The sequence below is a fragment of the Stegodyphus dumicola genome, chromosome 8, assembly GCF_044657685.1.
Source record: "Stegodyphus dumicola isolate Sdum_Otavi_A_Nest chromosome 8, ASM4465768v1".
In the NCBI taxonomy this organism is placed as follows: Eukaryota; Metazoa; Arthropoda; class Arachnida; order Araneae; family Eresidae; genus Stegodyphus; species Stegodyphus dumicola.
In genome coordinates this window covers 50,410,629-50,431,291 of record NC_140775.1, presented here as the reverse complement: position 1 = coordinate 50,431,291, position 20,663 = coordinate 50,410,629, and the positions used below count along the sequence as shown (strand labels likewise).

The window sequence follows — 20,663 nt, the reverse complement described above, 5'->3', positions numbered from 1 at the left end:
GGAAATTATAAAAACTTTTATAAGTGAATCTTTTACACTTGCCTATGTGAGCTGTAAGTACATTCAAGATAAACATTTATTGTTGATATATCGAAATAAGCTTCATGCTGCAGTATAAAGAGAAATTTCAAATAAGTTATCAAATATAGCATAATATTCCTTGAAATTTTAGTATTATTTCTGAGGGAAAATGTATCCCATTGTCCTAATATATCCTACCTAAAACAAATTTATAATCACTTATTTACATGTAATTTTGTTATGTATACAGTGTGTTCTAATTTTATGTAGTACAGATTTAATGAACCCTGATTTTTTTGCGTAAGACTAGTGGGTCGAATCATGTTATGTAGATTTTAAATGCTTGCTGGAACATATATTACCCTCTGATAGCAAAAGGTTTAATGCTGACTGTTAGAACAACTCATTATCCTAGGAATTTCTTCAGAAAATATTTCTTATCATTCTAATGTGTAACAAAGGAAAGAAAAAAACTTTGTTTAAAACTAATTTTTACACACTGAAGAACTCTTCAATTGAAATGGGCAAAAATGCTTGAAAATAGGTTTATCCCTGAATGGGCTAATGCAAATAGTTTTAAAAAATTTAATATAAGGTCTACCAGAAAATTCTGTCCATTTGGGAAGTGAAGGGAAATAATAGATTTTTTATACCTTTAATAGTATTTATTGTACAATATAATTTCCATTATGGTGGATGTGGCTGAATATCCCAGCCCAATTCTGCAGTTTTCTGATGAGTTATCAAAGCAATATGGGGTCTGGCATTATCATGATGCAGTAGTGATCGGTCATGATGCAGTATGATATGCTTCCTAATGAATATTGCATGCCTCCTTTCTTTGACTACTGTATTTAAATTGCCAGTTTGCTGACAGTAGCTCTCCAATTTTAGTTTTTCTTTAGGTTGCAAAAGCCTATAATGTATTGGTATATATATATATATATATATATTATTATAGGCAAAAGCCTATAATGTATAGGACGCCCACCATATACACAGCATTCTCTTACTCAGGATCAAACTCAGTTGCCAAAGGTGAAAGGGGCAAGGTGTTCAGGCTCACAGTATGCTGTTTTCACTGGTAATCCACCTTTCATCCCCACTTATCATCCAGTCTATAAAGAGATAATTTTTGTTCCAAGAAAACTGAGATGTGTGTGTGATAAGTCATATAAATTTTTCTCACTTAACTCATGAAGCACCCATCTGGAATATTTATAGACCAATCCTAGTTTCTGAATGTAGTCTGAAATTGTTTGTTGAAGTGAATTAAGCTATTAAGCTTTTCTACAATCTCCAGTGTTGCCAAAAAGGGATAGTGCTTTATTATGGCCTTGACAATATGGTCATGAATCAAAGATAGTTCTCCGAAGAGTGGCTTATCATTAAGATAAATCTGCTTTAAATTTTTGAACCATCTCCTGCATGTTCTGTTTAAAACTGCATCTCTGCCAAAAACTGTCACTAAATTTCAACACACTTCTGAAGCACTTCCTCCTTGTTGGAATTTGTACAAAATATAGTGTCATAATTTTATCAGTAGTCATGTTCACAATAATGACCTGAGACACTTTTGTTTCAGTTAATTTAGAAGAGCAGATGTTTATAAATGCAGTGGTAAAGAGAGACAGGTATTTGTCTCAAATAAACACCTGCGTGTGTGTTGAAACCTGAAATGCTAATATCAAACAGAATTTTGCTGTAGACCTTATATATTTTGCTCATTCAAAAACATTTCTTAGATTACTTAAGCATCATAGTTTGAAGTAAGTATAATTTTCAAAAGAATGCCTTTTATTTAATAGAAAAGTATTTAATTTTTTCAATATTTTTTAAAATGTACAAATATGATAAGAGGTACAAATATTTGTATTATTCTCCTAAAACTATACATTAAATGCCGAAAACACATTTCCCATATTAATACAAGTTAACTTTTAAGCATTTTAAGAGTACATAGATTCTAGAAGTGTTTTTGTTTTCTCTTCTTTCTTATCACGATAAGAAGCTTAGAAGTTTTTAATGTGATAGAAATAAGAAAGAAAGAGTTATAATTTAAACTTCTATGTAGATGCCTATTTATGCTTATTTTATGGTTAACCTTCCAACACGTGCATGTCGTATTTTTTACGCCATCCATTATTTTACCATTTTGGGCACGAAAAACGACAGAAATCAGTGAATATTGATAATAAATTTGTTAAGAAATAAAATATCAATCTTATTATTGCAAAATACAAATGATATCACATTCAAATATAAGTAAATTATTTTTAAGTTCTTGTGTTAGTGAAATAGAAATGCAATGATGTATTTCACTATAGAAAATTTTAAATTTATTATTTAATAATTATATTTTAAAATCGAAGCTAATTTTAATATTCATGAAAGACAAGTATAGACAATAAAAAAGGAAAACACCTTGGTAGGAAAAAAAGTAAGTTTAGCATTACTTGCTTCTGCAAGGAAATTTACTTCTTACTGATTACAAAAATGCACTTTAAACTAACTTTAATGTTTTTATTTATTTCTAAAAAATAGAAATAAAAGAAAATAAGAATTGAAATCGCTATTGTTCTCCCATCCAAAGGTTTCCTTGTCTTCCTTTTCTTCATCAGATAATTTTTGTAGAATCCGAGCAAAATCAGCTGGTTGTACATATTTTTTGCCATGAAAATCGATATAAAATTTACAGACCCAAATGTATTCAAATTAAAATAATACATGGGAGTTAATAACACAAAATTACAAATCATCTGAAAAAAAAATTAATTTTTTCCGAATTTAAAAATATGACCATGCGTGTGTCATAACTTTTATGAAAAAGCTGCCATGTAGCACAAAAGCTCAGTTTAAAAAAAAAAAGTCAAATTACTTCCTGTTGGCACATTCCTGAAATGACCTCCAGACGTCTCAGCTTCAATATGTGAAAAATGTGCATGAAAAACTGAATTTGTCATAAATTTTGCACATATGCCTGTGTTGAAAGGTTAATGTTTGTTTTAGTTTTTCTTTTATATGTTTTGTTATGTGAAAGGTCTCATTATAATAGTAAATAAGTTTTAGTTTTAACCTACATGTCTAATTTACATTTGCAGGTCTGTGTCTTACATACTAGCCACTGGGAGCATGGCATTTACTTTGCTTTCAATATGTTACTTTGTCATCGATATTAAAAACTGGTGGAGTGGGGCACCATTTTACCATGCAGGTAAATTTAAAACAAATACTTTTAAAAATGGCATGTATTTGAGAGGTCTGTGGTCCTTGACCCTGCAAGGGCATTTCTCATTTTCCATCTCTCCTGCCTCGAAATAACCTATATATCTATAGTGGCATCCGAACTGAAAAAGGTGGTGGATGATGATTTTCCACCGCCAGGATTTGGTGATTGGGGTCCCCTAATCCCCATTTATCCTTTAAAAGGGAAAGTATATAAGGTATTTCTCCCACCTCCAATAGCATGCCTTCGTGGAGTAATGGTCAGCACGCTTAATGCATATTCGAGAGGTCTGTGGTTTGAGTCCCGGGGAAGGCATTGCTCATTTTTCATCTCTGCTGCCTTGAAATAACTTAATGTCATTTCTTTAATAAATCTCAGCCAATTTAAGTGAATAATTGTAAATAAAATAAGAATCTGCAAGATAAATAAGCCATCTTGCACCAATTCACATTGGTTGAGGTTTGTCAACTGTATTGTGTTGCTATGCTTTTGTGACTTATCTTACTTGTCCATCATTAACATCAGAATAAGTCCATGAAATTCATCGTAGCAAGGAGAGCAAGATTGTGCTTGTCGTTGGTTAGAGCCTTGAACACCTTATAGATGACAGTGGGACTTCACTCAGTTCCACCCCAATTTTGATGGAGAGCAACCCGGGAGGACTGGTCCAAGGGTCTCCCACCTCTCTTCCCCTAATGCCAACCTCTCAAGAGGGCTTCTGGCTCACCATATATTTAGAGTGCCCCATGCCGCAAAAACACTATATATTTAGAAACTTGCATGCCTTCTCTGTGATTCAACCTGGACCCTTATGCATCACAGTACGCTTCCCTAACAAGTATGTTGTCTGGGCAGTTGGTTTGTAAACTTTCATTTATAGCTATAGTAAATATTTTGTCTGGACATTCAGTTTCCTGAATCATGCAGAAATAAATTATCTTGTTGTATTTTCTGTACCATAATAAAAGTAGTTTAAATTGTTGATTGAGACTTTTTGTTGTAATTAAGAAAAGAAATACAAAATTGTCTAAGGAAGCATGAAATAATTTTATATAATCATTTTGAGAAGCATGTTAAGAGTTTTATAAATTAAGAGTGCCATGTTAATTTCAGAATTGATTTTTCTGGATTTTTACTTTTTTTAAATGTTTATATAGAGTTAGGGTTTGTAAACACTCATCATGAAGTACTGGTAGTTCATTATGGCATTTTCAGTCGTTCATGTGAGAAATTTTCTCTTTGAATATAATATTAAAAATCAAGGCATTAAATGCTTACTTATATAACAGGTTTAAAGTATAAATGGTAAGGCAGACACTACATAAAAATGTAGTGGAAGAATTCTCTTAAAACTTAACATTTCAAATAATTATGAACCATCCAGAATTGAACTGCAAAATTATCCTCTGTATCCTAGAAAATTTTGAACAAAAATTATTCTTCATAGGAGCAAAATTCAATATAATTTACTACTTGAAGTGTGCTTTCACTCTGCATTGACTATGTAAGCGTTATCAAGTTTTGAAGCAAATGTTGGATATGCTCTTAAATTAAAAATATTTTTCCAATAGTTCATACATCTTGCTGTGCAATTTTTTTTTCAGCTTTTGCCCATTGATAAAAGTTTCTGAAAAAGTAATATTCCCTTTCAAACAATAATGTAATGAGGATTGGATCAGATATTTTTAAAGTCTTCTGAAATGGGATTCTTAATCCTTTAGTCCTTGGAACACTAATCCTAGGCTTAATTTCTTCAGAATGAAGCAAACTTTGGTGTTAGTACCCTCAAATCGAATTTTTTATGTAACCTTTTATATATTTTATAATTATATTTCACTCAATAATAAGTAACACTAATTTATTAGACTGTCTATCCTATTCAAAGAGGGAAAAGTGTTGTTTTAATACGGATCTCTATTTTCAGGAATGAATTCCATAATGTTGTATGTTGGACATTCTATTACTCACCAGATGTTTCCCTGGCGCTGGCAAGTTGAACCATCTCATATGAATGAGTTGTTTATGAATTTGTGGGGTACAACTCTATGGGTTATAACTGCTATCTGGATGCACCATAAAAGTATATTTGTGACTGTCTGAGAGTTTTAACTGTTAATATAGAAAGAAAATTGGAGAAGACCTTTGTATGTCAAATTACATTTCATGTTAAAAGACAATTTTAAGAAATATGAGGATAATTAATTTTTTTGAGAAGATCATTAACTTTTGACCTTTTTTCTCGAAATATTATATTGATTAACACCTGTTACATATTCAGTATTACAAAGTGAGTTCTATGTAAGTACTGCTACTATGAATTCTAATTTTTGCAAAACTCCAGTTTTTTTTTTTTTTTTTTTTTTTTTTTAATTGATGGTGTTTTTAATGGAATTTCTATTTGAAAACTACTGGTTTTATGAATTCTTCTGGCCCCTTGGAAGCTTATGAAAAGAGTGTCCACTGTAATAACAAAAATGTTAATATATGAGCTTCATTTTTCATTTCCATGTATTGTTAAAAATTTGAATGGTTCTAATTTTGTAAAATAGCATTAAAAATATTTCTAAATAATATAATAGTTCTGTTTTATTACTTTTAAGCATTGCTTTGAAATTTGAAGGCAATTTGTAATCATATTTCTGTCACTTGACATAAGTAATCATAATGTTTTTGTCAATTTTTAACCTTATTCCATGTATAAGTACTTAGATTGAGGGTACATTTTTAAAAAGAGTAGAACTCCATCTATTCGGGTCACTCCAGATTACAGAACATCAGAATATTTGAAAAATCTGAATGAATTTTTCTGTAGACCAAATATTATAGCTGATTTTTATTTTTATGTGTGTATTTAATTTATTGAATAAAGAATATTCCATTACACAAAAAAAACCTTCACAAATTATTAAAATTACAAAAACTAAAATAAAACAATGAAATTAATTTTCATTCATGTAAACCCTAAATAATTTTTGTTATTTTATTGGCAGATGTAATTAATTTCTATTTTTAGTATGTTAAAATAAAACCTTTTCTTGTGTAAAATAAAATGCATTAGCTGTTTCTGTTTAATTAAACTGGGGTATTATTTTTAATGATATGCAGTAACAAATTTAACAGTGCTATATTTAAAAATTTCTGTATTAAATAAATACCGTATTTGATGGTGTATAAGACGCACATTTTTTCCTAAATTTGGTCTCAAAAAAGTTACCTGCATCTTATACGTGAAGGACACAGGTTAACTTTCAGTACTGAATGCTATTTTTAGCCTGGATAAAGATCTAGACATGCATAACTTTTTCTACATCTACATGTGTGTGGCCTTCTAAATAAGGATGTGTCTCATATGCCAGTGCGTCTTATATGCCGTCAAATGCAGTAGTTAAAAATTTTGCACCTTCTTAATTTTAGTAAAACTTTTGTAATTGCAATGAGTTTATAAGTGATTTGTGTTTTAATAAAATTTTTGCAGTGCTCTAAAATGGCAGAATTTTGCACATCTTTCTGAATTCTCAAAATTTCAAGAGTAAATTCAATTCTAATCATGTCTGAATATATCACCTTTACCAAAATAATAATAATATTATTATATAGGTTTGGATTTTAATACATTAAAAAAAATTATTATTTTACGCAATTAAAGAAAAGACTAATTATGTATAATTTTGTGGTGATTAACAGAAATTATTATTGTTTACCAACAGTACCTAAATTATTTTAAAGAAAGTAATTTTATGAGGGAAAATGACCAACAAACCCTATTCATTTAAAATGTGCCTGCTTACTTTGCATAAAAAGTTATTTATTAATTTATTGTTCCTCAGTTTAGTGCTCAATATGCAAGATATCTGGTGCATGCTTTAGTCGATTTGTATGATGTGTTTTTATTGAATTAAAAGATTTTTTTTAACATATAGTGGTCCTAGTTTTTTTAACATATTAATATGTACAATTCATTTGTTTTTTTACCATTTATGTTTCAGACATCACAGTATAACTTATATGCATAATGATAGAAGTTATAAGAACTGAAATAATAGCTGAAAATGTACAGTAATCCCTTTACTAACATAATATACAACTTACATAAATTTTCTATTATATAAATGAGTAAGTTTCAATATTTTAACTGAAACAACCCAGTTAGAAAAAAGTACTCATAAACAGCTCCTCCTTTTCGTGACCAGTACTTTTTTCATTCAAATAATATTTGCAAAGTTAGTTTAGTCAAGTGTTTATCACCGTTTATATACAACAAAGGCACCAACTAAGGCTTATAACCCTATAAGTAAAGCACTAGCAAAACCAGAATCGATTATGCGAGCATTAAGCATTTCCAGAATATAAGCAGGCATATTCATTCTGTTATGTCTAGCTACAAGGCTATCTATAATGACAAACAGCATAGGACTATACAATCTACTCTAGATATATTTGTGATATGCCACTGACATCATCATCAAAATAACAACTCAGATGACCCTTTCTATTGTCAACCATCAAAATCATAAGGAATGTAAGTTGGCAGAGAATGGCTGTTCTCTTCACAACCATTCATTCACCTCCAACGTCAACTCTTCCTCTCCAGAGCCAGATTAGCTGTCACAAGACATTTTTATTTTAAAATGTAATTTTAGTTTGTTTTTATGTTCTTTAGTGTATATTTGGCATAGACTTTTAATTTGTATCCTATTAAATACTGCTATGTGATGTTTCATATGGAAAATAATACTATTTCAAAAAAATTCATATATTTACACATGCATAAGTATTGCAGTCTTTTAAGCAATTTACAAATTCAAAAATTCAAGTGTCTAAAGGCCTATGTTAGGTATAACTTATTCAACTTGTAAAGTTACTATGAAAGCATTCTAATGCTCCCAATGGGCTGAAAAAAAAACTTGAAAATGCGATAGATATAGAGTAAGTAAGTGTATGTTTAAATACTTTTTATCAATCTTCATTTGGCATTTTCATTTCTATAAATATTTTCTATATCTAAAATGTTTTTATTCCTAAATTTTTTGTGAAACAAGAACTTTTCTTCTTTGTCAGGGATTCTTAATCTTTTTCTTGCATCAACCAGTTTAAAGGAATAGTTTTCTTCATTGGCCCCCTTACAGTTTCTTCTATAACATAATCATAATACAAATATTTGCACATAAATAAGTGAAAAATAACAAAAAGGTAAAAAGAAGTAAAAGTCAGTGTTGGTTTGATAACAACTTTCTTTTGGGAATTACTCTCAGATGACTTTTAAATTACAAAACTTAGTGTTCTTTTGTTTTGAATAAGACTTGTGCTTGAACATTTTCCTTCGCTACAATCAACTTATCTTCGATCATAATATCAAAATCAGATATATTACATTTGAATGATCCTATGAACCATGCTAGCACATTCAAATAGTAAAAGTCTTGGAAATGAACAAAATTTCCTTTTAAATTTTGCAAATGGCTTGTACATAAAAATATAGCTTCTGAGGAAATTCATTTCTTTTCGATAACAGGCAATCGCATTAAGTTATTTAAATAATTGAATTCGTTTTGATTCTATATCTATACAAACAAGACAGTTTTAGAATAACCATGATGTAGCCTTATATAAATAAATAATTATCAATTTAATTGATACTTTTTGTAATCAGTGCGATCTTGATAATGCCTGTGAACTGGAAGTGCATATTCAGCTATCTAATTTGTGATCAGCATTGACCCCCTTTAAAGTTTCATCAACCATGCTGATAAAATAATCTATATATTTCATATTCACACGAGTCTCTTTCTTTGTTTCTTAATTGACTGATTACCTCTTTCCTAGTGCATAAAAAAATTGGAAAAAGTAAAAGAAGTTAAACTGATGTGTAACATGGCTGCCAACCTTGAAATAAAAAAAAAAATGGAAGTATCTGAGAAAAATATTTGAGAATTTTTGATAACTCTTTGAAAATGCTAGTAGTAGTAGTAGTGGCCATCGTATTGTGGAGGCACCTAATAAGGTGGCCACTGTTACCTCCTATGAGGGGACAGACAATTTTTATATCCATGCCTTCTCCGGGAATCGAACCCGGGACCTTCGGTTTCAAGGTCGGCTAATAAAAAAAATATCTGTATGTTCCTTTCGATGAAACATTAAAAAAGTTGCAAAACAAGGCAGACAGTGTGGCTTTTCATTACATTGTTTAATTGTAGTTTGGAGATCTTAATATTGGCAACACTTGTTTCTTGCATTATCGTAGATTTGATCTCTGCAGCCTTTAGTAGTTATAGCTAACAAACTTTGCTAACCTAGTATGCTAATATATAGCTAAGCAACGTCCATATAATAACAAATAGCGCAATATAATCATGAGTTGATCAAGATGCATTATATAAATGTGGGAGCAATAATTATGGCTTTGATTTCTGACTTTAAAAAATGTTCGTAAATTTTTTTCACAAATATTTTTAATTAATTCATTATACACTGTCGATAATATACATTTCCTTCTCTTTCTGAGTTATGTTTTTGCACATGAAATACTGAAAATTCATCAAATTTGGATAGAGGTCTCAGTGCTCTAATTAAGATTTCTCTAGATCCAGTGGATGATTCTATGCGTACATTATCGCCACGAAATGCAAGTAAAAGGCTAAAATTTTTGTAGTTGTAGTCAGTCTTTGAAATGACATTCCTGGATATTTTTCTACCATCGTCACATTTTTCAGTTTTACACTTTTATGCTCTCACATGCTATTAAAAGATGTCTGTATTACAGGATCTGTGCAGTCGTTCCAGGCGGTAGAATTTAGACAGAAACCGGGTGATAAATTTAGACATTATAGAGTTTGCACAGGCGGCGAAGTGCGTAAATCACTAGATATAATTTTTCAAATAAATGATAAATAAAAGCGAGTCAAATACGTTGAAATTGTGAAAAAGCCTGGAAATGAGCCAACTTTCATTCAAAACCAGTTACACCTTATTCTTTCATTATAACATATGCCATTAGTCATTGTATTAGAAACCGGTTATAATTTTATTATTCTGTTCCGTAAGGGAACCGGAATGAAATAACCAAACGATCATAAATAACGATGTGTAAACAAAGGAACGAACGTGATGACTCCTTTCGGGATACCGAAATAAAGATGAAGAAACTTTATTTTGTGCGTGGAGTACCAACTATCAGAGTAAATAACAGCTATGCATTCAATCTGCTCTACATTATTGAAATTGATGCAATTTTTCAAGAACGTTGCGCGAAGCGCAGCCTATCCGACTCAGTTTCTGTCTAACAGACGCTGGACTGGGAAGAAAACTCTGGATTATGAAATTCTCGCTGAGGAGGTTGAGAGGGGTAGTAGCGTTATTTCAGAATAGTGTACCGTGATCGTGACTTAACTCCCGGCTGGAGTGTAAAATGCTAAGTCCAACAATTTCCGAAACGGGATGAAAATGAAAATAAGGAATCATTATGAAAAAGTAACTGAGTAAAAGTTAAATTAAATAAATAAAATTTTAAGGTAAAGTGCAAATGTATCTTGACATCTTACAATCTTGGCATAAAGTAACTGCTCATATAGGAAGCAATGAAAGTAGACACAAGAAAAGCAAGGGCGTAACTAGAAGGGGGGCAAAGGGAAACATCTGTTCCCGGCGCCGAACTAATGTTACGAAATTTTAGAATGAAATGTTTTCCGTTCTTGGCAAACAAGAGTTCAAGATCTGCTGCCCCCGGACTCTGAAAACCCGAGCTACAGTTCTGAAGAAAAGCTATGTACACTATTTACCAAATTTAGTGTAAGAAACTGGTTAAGTCACAAAGTTGTCGCTATCAGCGATTAAATGGCTTGATTTGATAGTCTTCCTGTAAAATCTCATAATTAAAAATTTATGAATAGTTCATGAAATCACACGTCATGACCTTACTAAAAAACTCGTCTTTTGTGTGATGAAGATAGATTTCAATCTTCTCGATTTTGAGATCGTGATGTAAAATAAAATTTCGGACGAGAAATGTAAATCATTGAATACAGAGGAATTCGTTTTAATCTCAAATGATATAGGAAAACGGTGATAAACAGATGGCTGCGTATAAACTAATCATGTCAAAATGAAATGAAAAACAAATACAACTTTGAAAGGATTCCAGTATATTATGGTTAAGGATTAATCTGATATCAAATATACATAAAAAGATCTGAAAGAAATTCTGCTTTGTAAACTGAGGAATATTTAATAGTGACTGCTGTCATGATTTTTTGAGTTTGTTAAAAGCACAAGTTTCGTTAAGAAATGATTAGCAGATGAAGATGTGTATTGCAGACGACCTATATGAGCAATTTAGGTAGTGCGATTTTGTCCTTTATTCTCGAATTAAACTAAATTTTTCGCTGAAATTTTAATGTGGGCTTTGTTAAGCACTCTCTCACACAAAGCTTAAACGAGTTCACGAACAAAAATTGTAAACATATAAAATGGGAGTCTGGATATAAATGCTTTGCAAGCTGCATATAAATGAGCAGTTACTTCTCACTATTTCTAATTACATAGACTAGGTGGAATATATTACAATAAGTGTATATATTAACTGCTACTTAAATAAATATAATTAAAGCAATAACTAATATCAATGAGTAATTTTAAATGCATAAAGCCCGTCTTTCAATGAGAACATCAATTTAGCCTTAGATCGAATTTCACAGGTTATTTCATGAAATAAAGCATTTCTCTACTTACCTTGAAAATTATGTTTTGAGAAACTCAAGATTAATAGATTCTATTTGCGTAATGCTTTGGGATAACTTAGTAAAAACGACTTAAATTTACTAGAAATTTGCTGCCACTGTGTGGGGGAAAGGGGAGGCTTGGAAGTTCAAAGTGTTAATTTTCTGCAAAAATGTTATGCATATTTTCAATTAAAGACGTAGGGACCGACCGGTGGTGATTGCTTGAAAAGCTGCAGTTGGGCAACCATCGACTTCAGCGAATATTGTTCGTCGTTCAAAATGTCATACTCATCAGCTAAAGTCTGGGAACTATTGTTTGCTGTAAGTTGAAGCTTCACAGTTCGAGATCAAGAAAGGGAACTGAATTTGTTTTCCACTTTTTCGTGTGGCGCTACAAGAAAGAAATAAAAGATTAGCTAACTTGAATTTCATTTTTGAGTTACAGAATACATGATAAATGTTTCTTTTCTTTATTATACTGATATTATTTATATTCTGAGAAACTTTTAGCGGCGGACATCTACAGAAGTTTATTCGATAGTCGTTCATGAGAATTTCTATATTTTTTAGTTGACGGCGTAGTTGGTTAGTAGCAGAGCAAAAATGAATAAATAAATAAACGAATAAACGTAAGAAATAAACTTGCGGATACATGATTAAGAAACATTCGTTCCTTTTAATGATGTTATAAATCCTTTTCAGTCTTCACTCCATGCATTAGATTCTTATTTTATATGTGAATTAACAAAAATAAAAGTTAGAATAAAATCTACTTATAATACTATGTTCTTAAACCAAAATTTGCTCTTTCCCATATCATTTCCTCTATCTCATTACAGCTCGGAAGGAGGGAATGTTGAAAATTACTATATGTTGTGCATCGGAAGTGCCAGTTTAGTAATGTTACTGTTTGCCATTATGACCCAATCAATTCGTTGAAATGAGATTTCATTTAAATCCAATTACCTATTTAATAGTAATTCCACGGATCGAAATTGCTGCCTTTTCTTGATTTCAAGGTTTTTTTTTTTTTTTTTTTTTTTTGGTACATTGGAAATGGTACATTGGAAATACTAATAGGAGCTGCTTGATAATATGACACAGTAAATTCTTTAAAACGAGAATTAATTCCACTTTATCTAATCAGTAGAAATTCCGCATTCGGAATTTTTGCTTTTTCAGATCATTTCAAAGCATTTTTTTTTATTCCTTTACACAATATAATTTGAAATAAAATTCCATTACTACAGACTTCTTTTATTTCTCCATAAAATATAATTTGAATTAAATTTTCATTACGACAGACATTTTTTAAAACGTGCATTGGCTTTGTATATAATATCGAGGATTTAATTACTGCTTACATCATAGAAATAGCATACAGAAAAATGTTTCCTGGAAATTAATGTTCTTTTGATTTTATAAGGACATCCAACGACTGAACATTTTACACACCCATAAAGATAATCGGGAGAAAAGTAACGCATATCAAATAAAAAATAGCTACTACAACATAAATTTTTATAAAAACTGCGAAATAAGTAATAAACTTTACCCAAGGATGATATCGTATTCTTTCAGGGCAAAATGGGCGAATGAATGAAACTTCCAAAATTGAACTTTTTAATGAGAAAATGTTTACTTCTACATAAATATCGCATATAAACTGAACAGGAGTTAGAAATACATTCATTAGCATTTTGCTAATTTAGTGGACCCTTTTTAAGACGAGCACCAACGTTCCATAGAATTCTGATCTTCCGTGGAGGTGTGCATCTTAGACAGTTGGTGTTTAAGATTCTCTTCACACGATGATCATAAGAGGTATAATCCGATCTTTGTTGTTAAGCAACCAAACCTTGCTACGTTACAAAACCTAGTTTAAAGATTTTGCCTAGAAGTTCTAACTTTTCAACTTTATTTTGATATAAGAACAGACCAATCCCAACGAAGCAAACACGAACTGACATTCGATCAACCATTTCGAAGAGTCAATTACACATTTACGCTTGCGAAACTTTACCTTCCTGCATTGTTACGACCCTGTTAAACAGGTGTGAACAGACTTAATGACTTTTATACCTTAAACCATGAAACCAATTATAGAAAAGACAAAGGCTTATAATATAAAGCCTTTTTGAAAAATTCAATTTTTCGAGTTCTAGCTTAATTTCCTGGTTTATCGCATCTTTTATCGTATACTCCTATATTATCATTCTATACTATTATATTGCCGTCTTGCATAACTGTGGTAACTAGGGGCTAACCAGAGATTTTGCATTGTAGTAAACCCTGAAGGCTTCAGCATTTCTTTTATGCAACTGAGTCACGATTTCGGCAGTAAATTTTCTTATTTCTCTTTATTTATTAAAATTGATTCTAACTCCTTTATACCTGCATGCCTTTTCCTGGGAAAGGCTTCGATGGTTGTTGAGACTCTTAAGGAAAGAAAGACCACCCCAATGGCAAAAGCGTATTCTTCAGGAAGTGCAATGAGTTTATGACCGCGGGTAAATTGTTCATTCCTGAAAGCATTAGAAGTGATTAATCACTGTAGTCGATTATGTCCAACGTTAAATACTCCACTCGGAAAAGAGCACCTGCAGACTTTTTCAACGACGTATTAAAAGGTTCTGTATACAAGTGACAAAAATTGCCACTTGTATACAGAACTTTACGTTTGTTTTCAACTCGCAAATCTATTCTCGGTTACAGGGAAATTAGTTTTCCTTGTCTCATTCTGCGTGACATCTATAATTATACGACAGGGCATAGTAATCAGAAAATGTTGACATTTCTTTCTTCCTATACCTACACATCTTCCTTCTTCTTCTACTATCTTTCCAGCAATCTCTCTGTTCTCATCAGTGACCCTTTGACCGTTCAAACTTTTCTCACATATGTGCTGGAAAAAACTATTCTAATGGTTTAAATCGTCTTTCTCTGTGCTGATATCGAGCACTACACATCGCTACATGAAAGCGGAATGTATTGACATGCATTGTATCTATGGAGCTACAGCTAAAGTGAAACAGCTATTCCAAGAGTTAAAGGGAAAATGACCGAATACTTCCTTTCAGCTCCTGCTCCGTTTCCATCCATAGCCCCTCTGATTAAATGCATATCGAGTTCCGCGTTCATGTATCAATGTACACAGTTGAAAATTCTCACTAAAAATGACGATTTACGTCAGCAGAATGCTTTTACTTATCCCTGTAAAACCCCAAAACATTGTTTCAGAGTACATATGTCATTACAAAAAATGTGCTTATTTCGGTCCGTTCTACCTGCTTTTCCATTTTGGTCGGATATTTTTAATTACCTTATACGTATCGTTGGCACTCCGCACGATTCTTCAACCGTAGGTGTGCTATAAATATTATTAGTACCATATTTATATTTCCTGTGATTAGTACAGCAATACCTCACATATTCCAGATAATCGGTTCAGCCAGTATCCTGGACTATTTGAAACCAGACTAATCAAGAAACTAAACACATAAAAAAATAAATGATAATTGGCTCCAAAAAAATTATTCCTGTTTCTCAATGAACAAAACGCTATTACTAAATTCAAATGTCTTTATTATAATTTTTATGCACCTTTTTGTTATTCATTTTTATATTCTACAAAATTTGCTATACGCTCGTGACAGAATATAGTAAAGCAGCAGACGTTTCATGCCAGGATATTTTCTGTCATCTTCCAGCATTGTAGCTGAGAACGTTGAACGCTATTGGAAGTAGCGAGGACTGTAGGGTGTAACAGTTTTCATATGCTCGTCTATAAATGACGAATTTTAGAAAAGATTATTAATAATTTCTTCACCTGGATTATTTGATATCATCATTAAGAGAAAGATTGTCCAGCCATTTTCTTTACTTTTATTACATCCTGTGGTTATGTTAAAGAATAAGAATACTTTATTAAAAGCATAAATTATTTTCTTGTTGTTTATGATTTGAAAAAATTTTAACATTGATATCTGGAACAATTCCTGGAAAGATAGAGGAAAGGGTTAAGTTTGGAAAACTTTTTTAAAAACGCGACATATTTTTTTTCCACAAAGGAAAAATGCTTTTTTTATTTCTTTGTCTCAACCATGTACTACGAATGCTAGTGAGAGCTCATTTAGTGTGTGTTGAGTAAAAATTTAGTTGTTCTCAACAATGACAGAAGATCCTTTGAATGGGTTATGTATGTTTAGTGTACGTAGAAAGCTGGTTCGAGACAGAAGAGAAGATAATAAATGGAAATAGACAGGAAATTCTAGAAATGTTTAAAGCAGACAGAAGGAAATTATTGTAATATCTATTTGAAGAGATAGAAATTCACTAAACTTCAACAATCTGTTTATTCAAGTTCAGTGTTTATTTACTCTCTTATTTAATTACAGTAAAGAACGACAGGTCTATCCACGTAAAAGAAGGCATGTCATTTTTTTTCATAGATTTTCTAAGGGGAAAATGTATCGTATTCACGTTCCACATGCGAAAAACTACAAAAGGGTTTTTCTGCAAGTTGCCAGAATTCAAAGTCTTGGATCGAATTGCTAGTGCTCAGTTGTCTTTCCACTCAATCAGTAGTGGGCATACAGGGGAGGGACAAAAATATGGAAACAGCTAGTAAAATGCATGCATGAACTGAAATGTTTATTCTTGCAAAAGCTGTTCGTGGCGCTCGTGTGTTTGCTCATTAAAGCCACCTGTACAACATCGTCAATACGTTTCAAGTATCATTTGTTATCGAGACAGTGTTCTGTGCAGTTGGTGAGTTCTTCATTTTGGAGCTAAATGAATTCGAACGTGGTCAAATTGTTGGAGCTTGTATGGTGAATACTTTCGTAACCAAGGTAGCTGAAGTGTTTCGTGCTTCAAGAGGCACAGTATCTAAGATTTTTAACTCGTACAGCAAAATCGAAAAAAAAAAAAAAAAAAACCCGCATCCTCTAAATCACAGCGCGGACGAAAATGCGTTTTGAGTGATTATAACGGCCGATCATTGAAGGGGATTGTTAGGAAAATTAAGAGGACTACAGCCGCAAAAGTATCTGCTGAATTGAATGCAACTCGTAAACGCTGTCAGCGCTAGAATAATACAAAGTGAGCTCCACAAGCAGGGCATTTTTGGGCGAGCTGCAATTCAAAAGCCACTTATCAGTGATGAAAATACCTGTAAGACCAGAACGCGGTGCCAAAGTTCAGAAAACTTGGACTGCAGAGCAATGAAAGACTGTCATTTGGTCAGTCGAGTTTTGCTTCACACTATTTCCGACTTCTGGGTGAGTTTACAGCTGGTGAATGCCGTCCCAATCTTATGACAGATAATGTTTGCTGCCGTGAGTGAAACATGGGGTTCAGTCACGGTTTGGACAGCTATATCGTTGTATTCCATGGGACCCATCATTTCGGTGCAGGCCACATTACTATCAAGGATTATGTGACCATTTTCGGTGATCACCTTAATCCCATGGTATAAATTTTGTTCCTGAATGGTGATGCCGTATTCCAAGACGACAGAGCTCCTGTTCAATCATCTCATATCGTTAAAGACTGGTTTTCTGAGCATGAGGATGAACTCTCACATCTATTATGGCCACCACAGTCACCAGATATCAGTGCTATTGAGCCTTTGTGGGCAATTTTGGAAAGAAATCTGCGTGAATTCTATCCACCGAAATCATTGTTAACTGAAATTGCCAACATTTTACAGGAAAAATGGTACAAGATTCCCTTGCAAAAGATACAAGACCTCTATTTACCCATTTCGAGAAGATTGAAAGCTGTTTTAAATGCCAATGGTTTTCCTCACGAAGTATAAACTCCATGGTTACTCCGTGGGATGGTTATACTCCGTGGTTTTCCTATATCTTATTTAGTCATAGCAATATGCTTTTATGTTGGTGTTGCTATATTTTTGCCTAAACTCTGCATTTGACCCAATACCAATTTAGCGTTTTTGTTCTAAAGTAGTTTGCGCCCCCGACTCAGATCCTGGCTACGCCCATAGCTTCAAATACAACGGATATAAAAATTTCTCCAATTGATTCTACAATAACTAAAGCAAAGTCTTTTTCTGTTTATGTGTGTGTCTTTTAAAGCAGACACATGAAAAACTCGAAGCTACGATTTTGGGAAACAGGAGTTGATATGAGTTTCATGTATTATTTCCCTGAAATATTAATTAAAAATTTAGTATATTAATTATATTGTAATTGAATATATTAATTATATTGTAACTGAATATATGAATTATAAATTTCAAAATATAATTACTAAATAAATAGAGAAATATTAATTCCAAATTTCATATATTATATTTCTTTGAATGTACCTGAAATACTCCTTAAAATAATTAAATATTTCTATAATAATTATTGTAACACTGTGGTGAAAATCCTTATCTTAAAACTTATTTGATACAATTCTTGACAAACATATTTAATTTTACGTTGTCCATAGGAACTGGTGTTTTGTCTCAAGCAAAGAAACATCTACGCACAGTTCTGTCATAACTGACGTCAATACGTCATTACTGCAATTCAGATCATTCGTTCCTTGTCAAGTTTTCAAGAGGGAAAAGTCTATAATCAATTTTTGATAACAATATTCGATATCTATTAAATGGGAAACTATGTATTTAGCGCTTTTCGAAAGAGGAACTGATTTATATGCAGATCAAGGCCCAATACTGCGATTTTAAGATTACGCACTCTTTCTAAAGAGAGCATAAAGAGTTCTTATCGCTCCTTCTCAAGAAGCAGAATAAGGTGTGGAGATAAAACAATTTCCTTTCTTCTTTGAATATTTACTCTTATCTATAGGCTTCTTAAATCTCCGAAAGACAAAGGATATCTTTATTTGTACTAGATGCGACAGGCTTTCTTACTTGCACTTTAAAAGCCAGCAATTGTGCAATCCACGTGGAAGGTCAAAAATATGAATTCTTTCACTTCTTTTCAGTTGCTTAATCAGGTGTAAACAGATTTGTCGAGCTATTTGGTTAACTGTTAATTCTAAGTGAAAGCTGTTATTGAAACGTGGACAGTTTTAAAGTCATCTTTCAATAAATTTCCGAGGTGTGATTAAAAAAAAAGGCTCTGTCAGTTTCTAAGTAAAAAAAAAAAAAAAAAAAAAGAGAGACATTGAAAGACACATTGTCATTTATCCCCTTAGAACGGTATCGCATATTCGTCGGTTTTGGTCGAACAAATATTTCGAATAATTTTTCTACTTGCTTTATTATTTATAAGAAAGCTTCCACCACTTTTCTACTCCTTTCCGTAAGAAATTTCAGGTAATGCTTTTCCAATCAATCAGCTACCAACGTTGAAACAAAGAACTCGAATGGATATTTTTGTTGATGGTCCCCGTGTTTGCAATGGAACACCAGTTTTCCTTTCACATGATAACCCAAAAGTGGTTTGTGATGATTAGCTGATCATGCGACAAAGCAGAAAAATTGCACTAAACAGTTGTCTATTACACGCAAAGTATGAGATTTGACGAATAAATTAGATTGACACGGTGACAAAGAAAAACATAATGAACATGTAGTTGCAGATTCTCACTCTTTCTGGTAACATAACATTTTGTCAAGACTCTAAATCAGTGGTTCTTAACCGGGGGTGCCCGCACCCCTGGGGGGCGGGAATGTATTTTTAGGGGTGCTGGAGAAGCCCCTACCTAACCATAAAAATTATTAAATATCATTTATTAAATTTCTTATAAGAAAAGTTTTGAAATCTGTAGTAGTGTCCCCAATACTGAAGCTCATAAAAATCGGTAGCACCTAGCTCACTTATCGGCAAAAGACACAGGAAAGAGCCGATGCCGACAGGCGTATACATTATGCTACGAAAAGGCATGGAACGCTACAAACGAACGCGAACAGGCAGCTAGGTGACGGCAAAAAGAAAAAAAACTTTGTGGGAATACAAGCGTGACCTTCGAGAAACCTCGATAGCCACGAAGCGACGATACAAGGGGAGAACGTTATCCCAGCTTGCGCATGTGCTGAGTTCAACATGTGCTACTCCAATGAAATCTACGGATTCACAGATTTGTATTTGCATCTACTGCGCCTGTGTTAGTAGAGTCAACTATTGTGTTTGCGACATGTGTATTGTGTATTCTGACTTGTCCAGAAACCTCTTGAGACTAATACATTCTTAATTGCCCGTTCAAGCCGAATAGAATTCAGTGATATTACAAACGTAAGAACATTATATATATTATATTACATTATTTCTAAATAATTAAATCGATTATAGTGAAGCCCACTATGTCAGCAAAAACTACAATGGAACGATAAGTATGCCAGTTATGGATTTACCTGCACAACCGAAAAGATGGCATGCAACGACCGCAATGCATCTTGCGTTCCAAGATATTTTCAAACAGCAATCTCAAACCATCAAAATTATTAGAGCATTTTAACAATGTGCATGGTGGCGAAAAAGCGCATAGCATGAACAGCTTGAAGTCAAAGAAGGCTCGGTTTGATATCAGTGGAACTATCCTAAAATTGTGCGGACCAGCAATTCAAAAACCTTTATTAGAAGCGTCATATCAAGTGGCATATTTATGTGCAAAAAAAAAAAAAAAAAAAAGAAAGAAAGAAAGAAAAAAGAAAAAAAGAAACCTCAAACGATCGCTGAAGAGTTGATTAAACCTTCTGCTTTAATTATTGCTAAAACAGT

The 20,663-nt window shown here is 32.4% G+C and overlaps 1 protein-coding gene across 9 annotated transcripts in view; it reads left to right on the top strand.

The window, feature by feature from the left end:
- The window catches only part of Hgsnat (Heparan-alpha-glucosaminide N-acetyltransferase), a 126,455-nt gene extending 119,298 nt beyond the window's left edge, over positions 1-7,157 (top strand). For all 9 annotated transcript variants that reach the window (XM_085821845.1, XM_085821842.1, XM_085821843.1 and 6 more), the window contains 2 exons: positions 3,123-3,235; positions 5,172-7,157. In XM_085821845.1, the coding sequence (XP_085677971.1) occupies positions 3,123-3,235; positions 5,172-5,347 (289 nt within the window). In that variant the 3' untranslated portion in view covers positions 5,348-7,157. The remainder of the gene's footprint in view (positions 1-3,122; positions 3,236-5,171) is intronic.
- Positions 7,158-20,663: the final 13,506 nt, after the last annotated feature.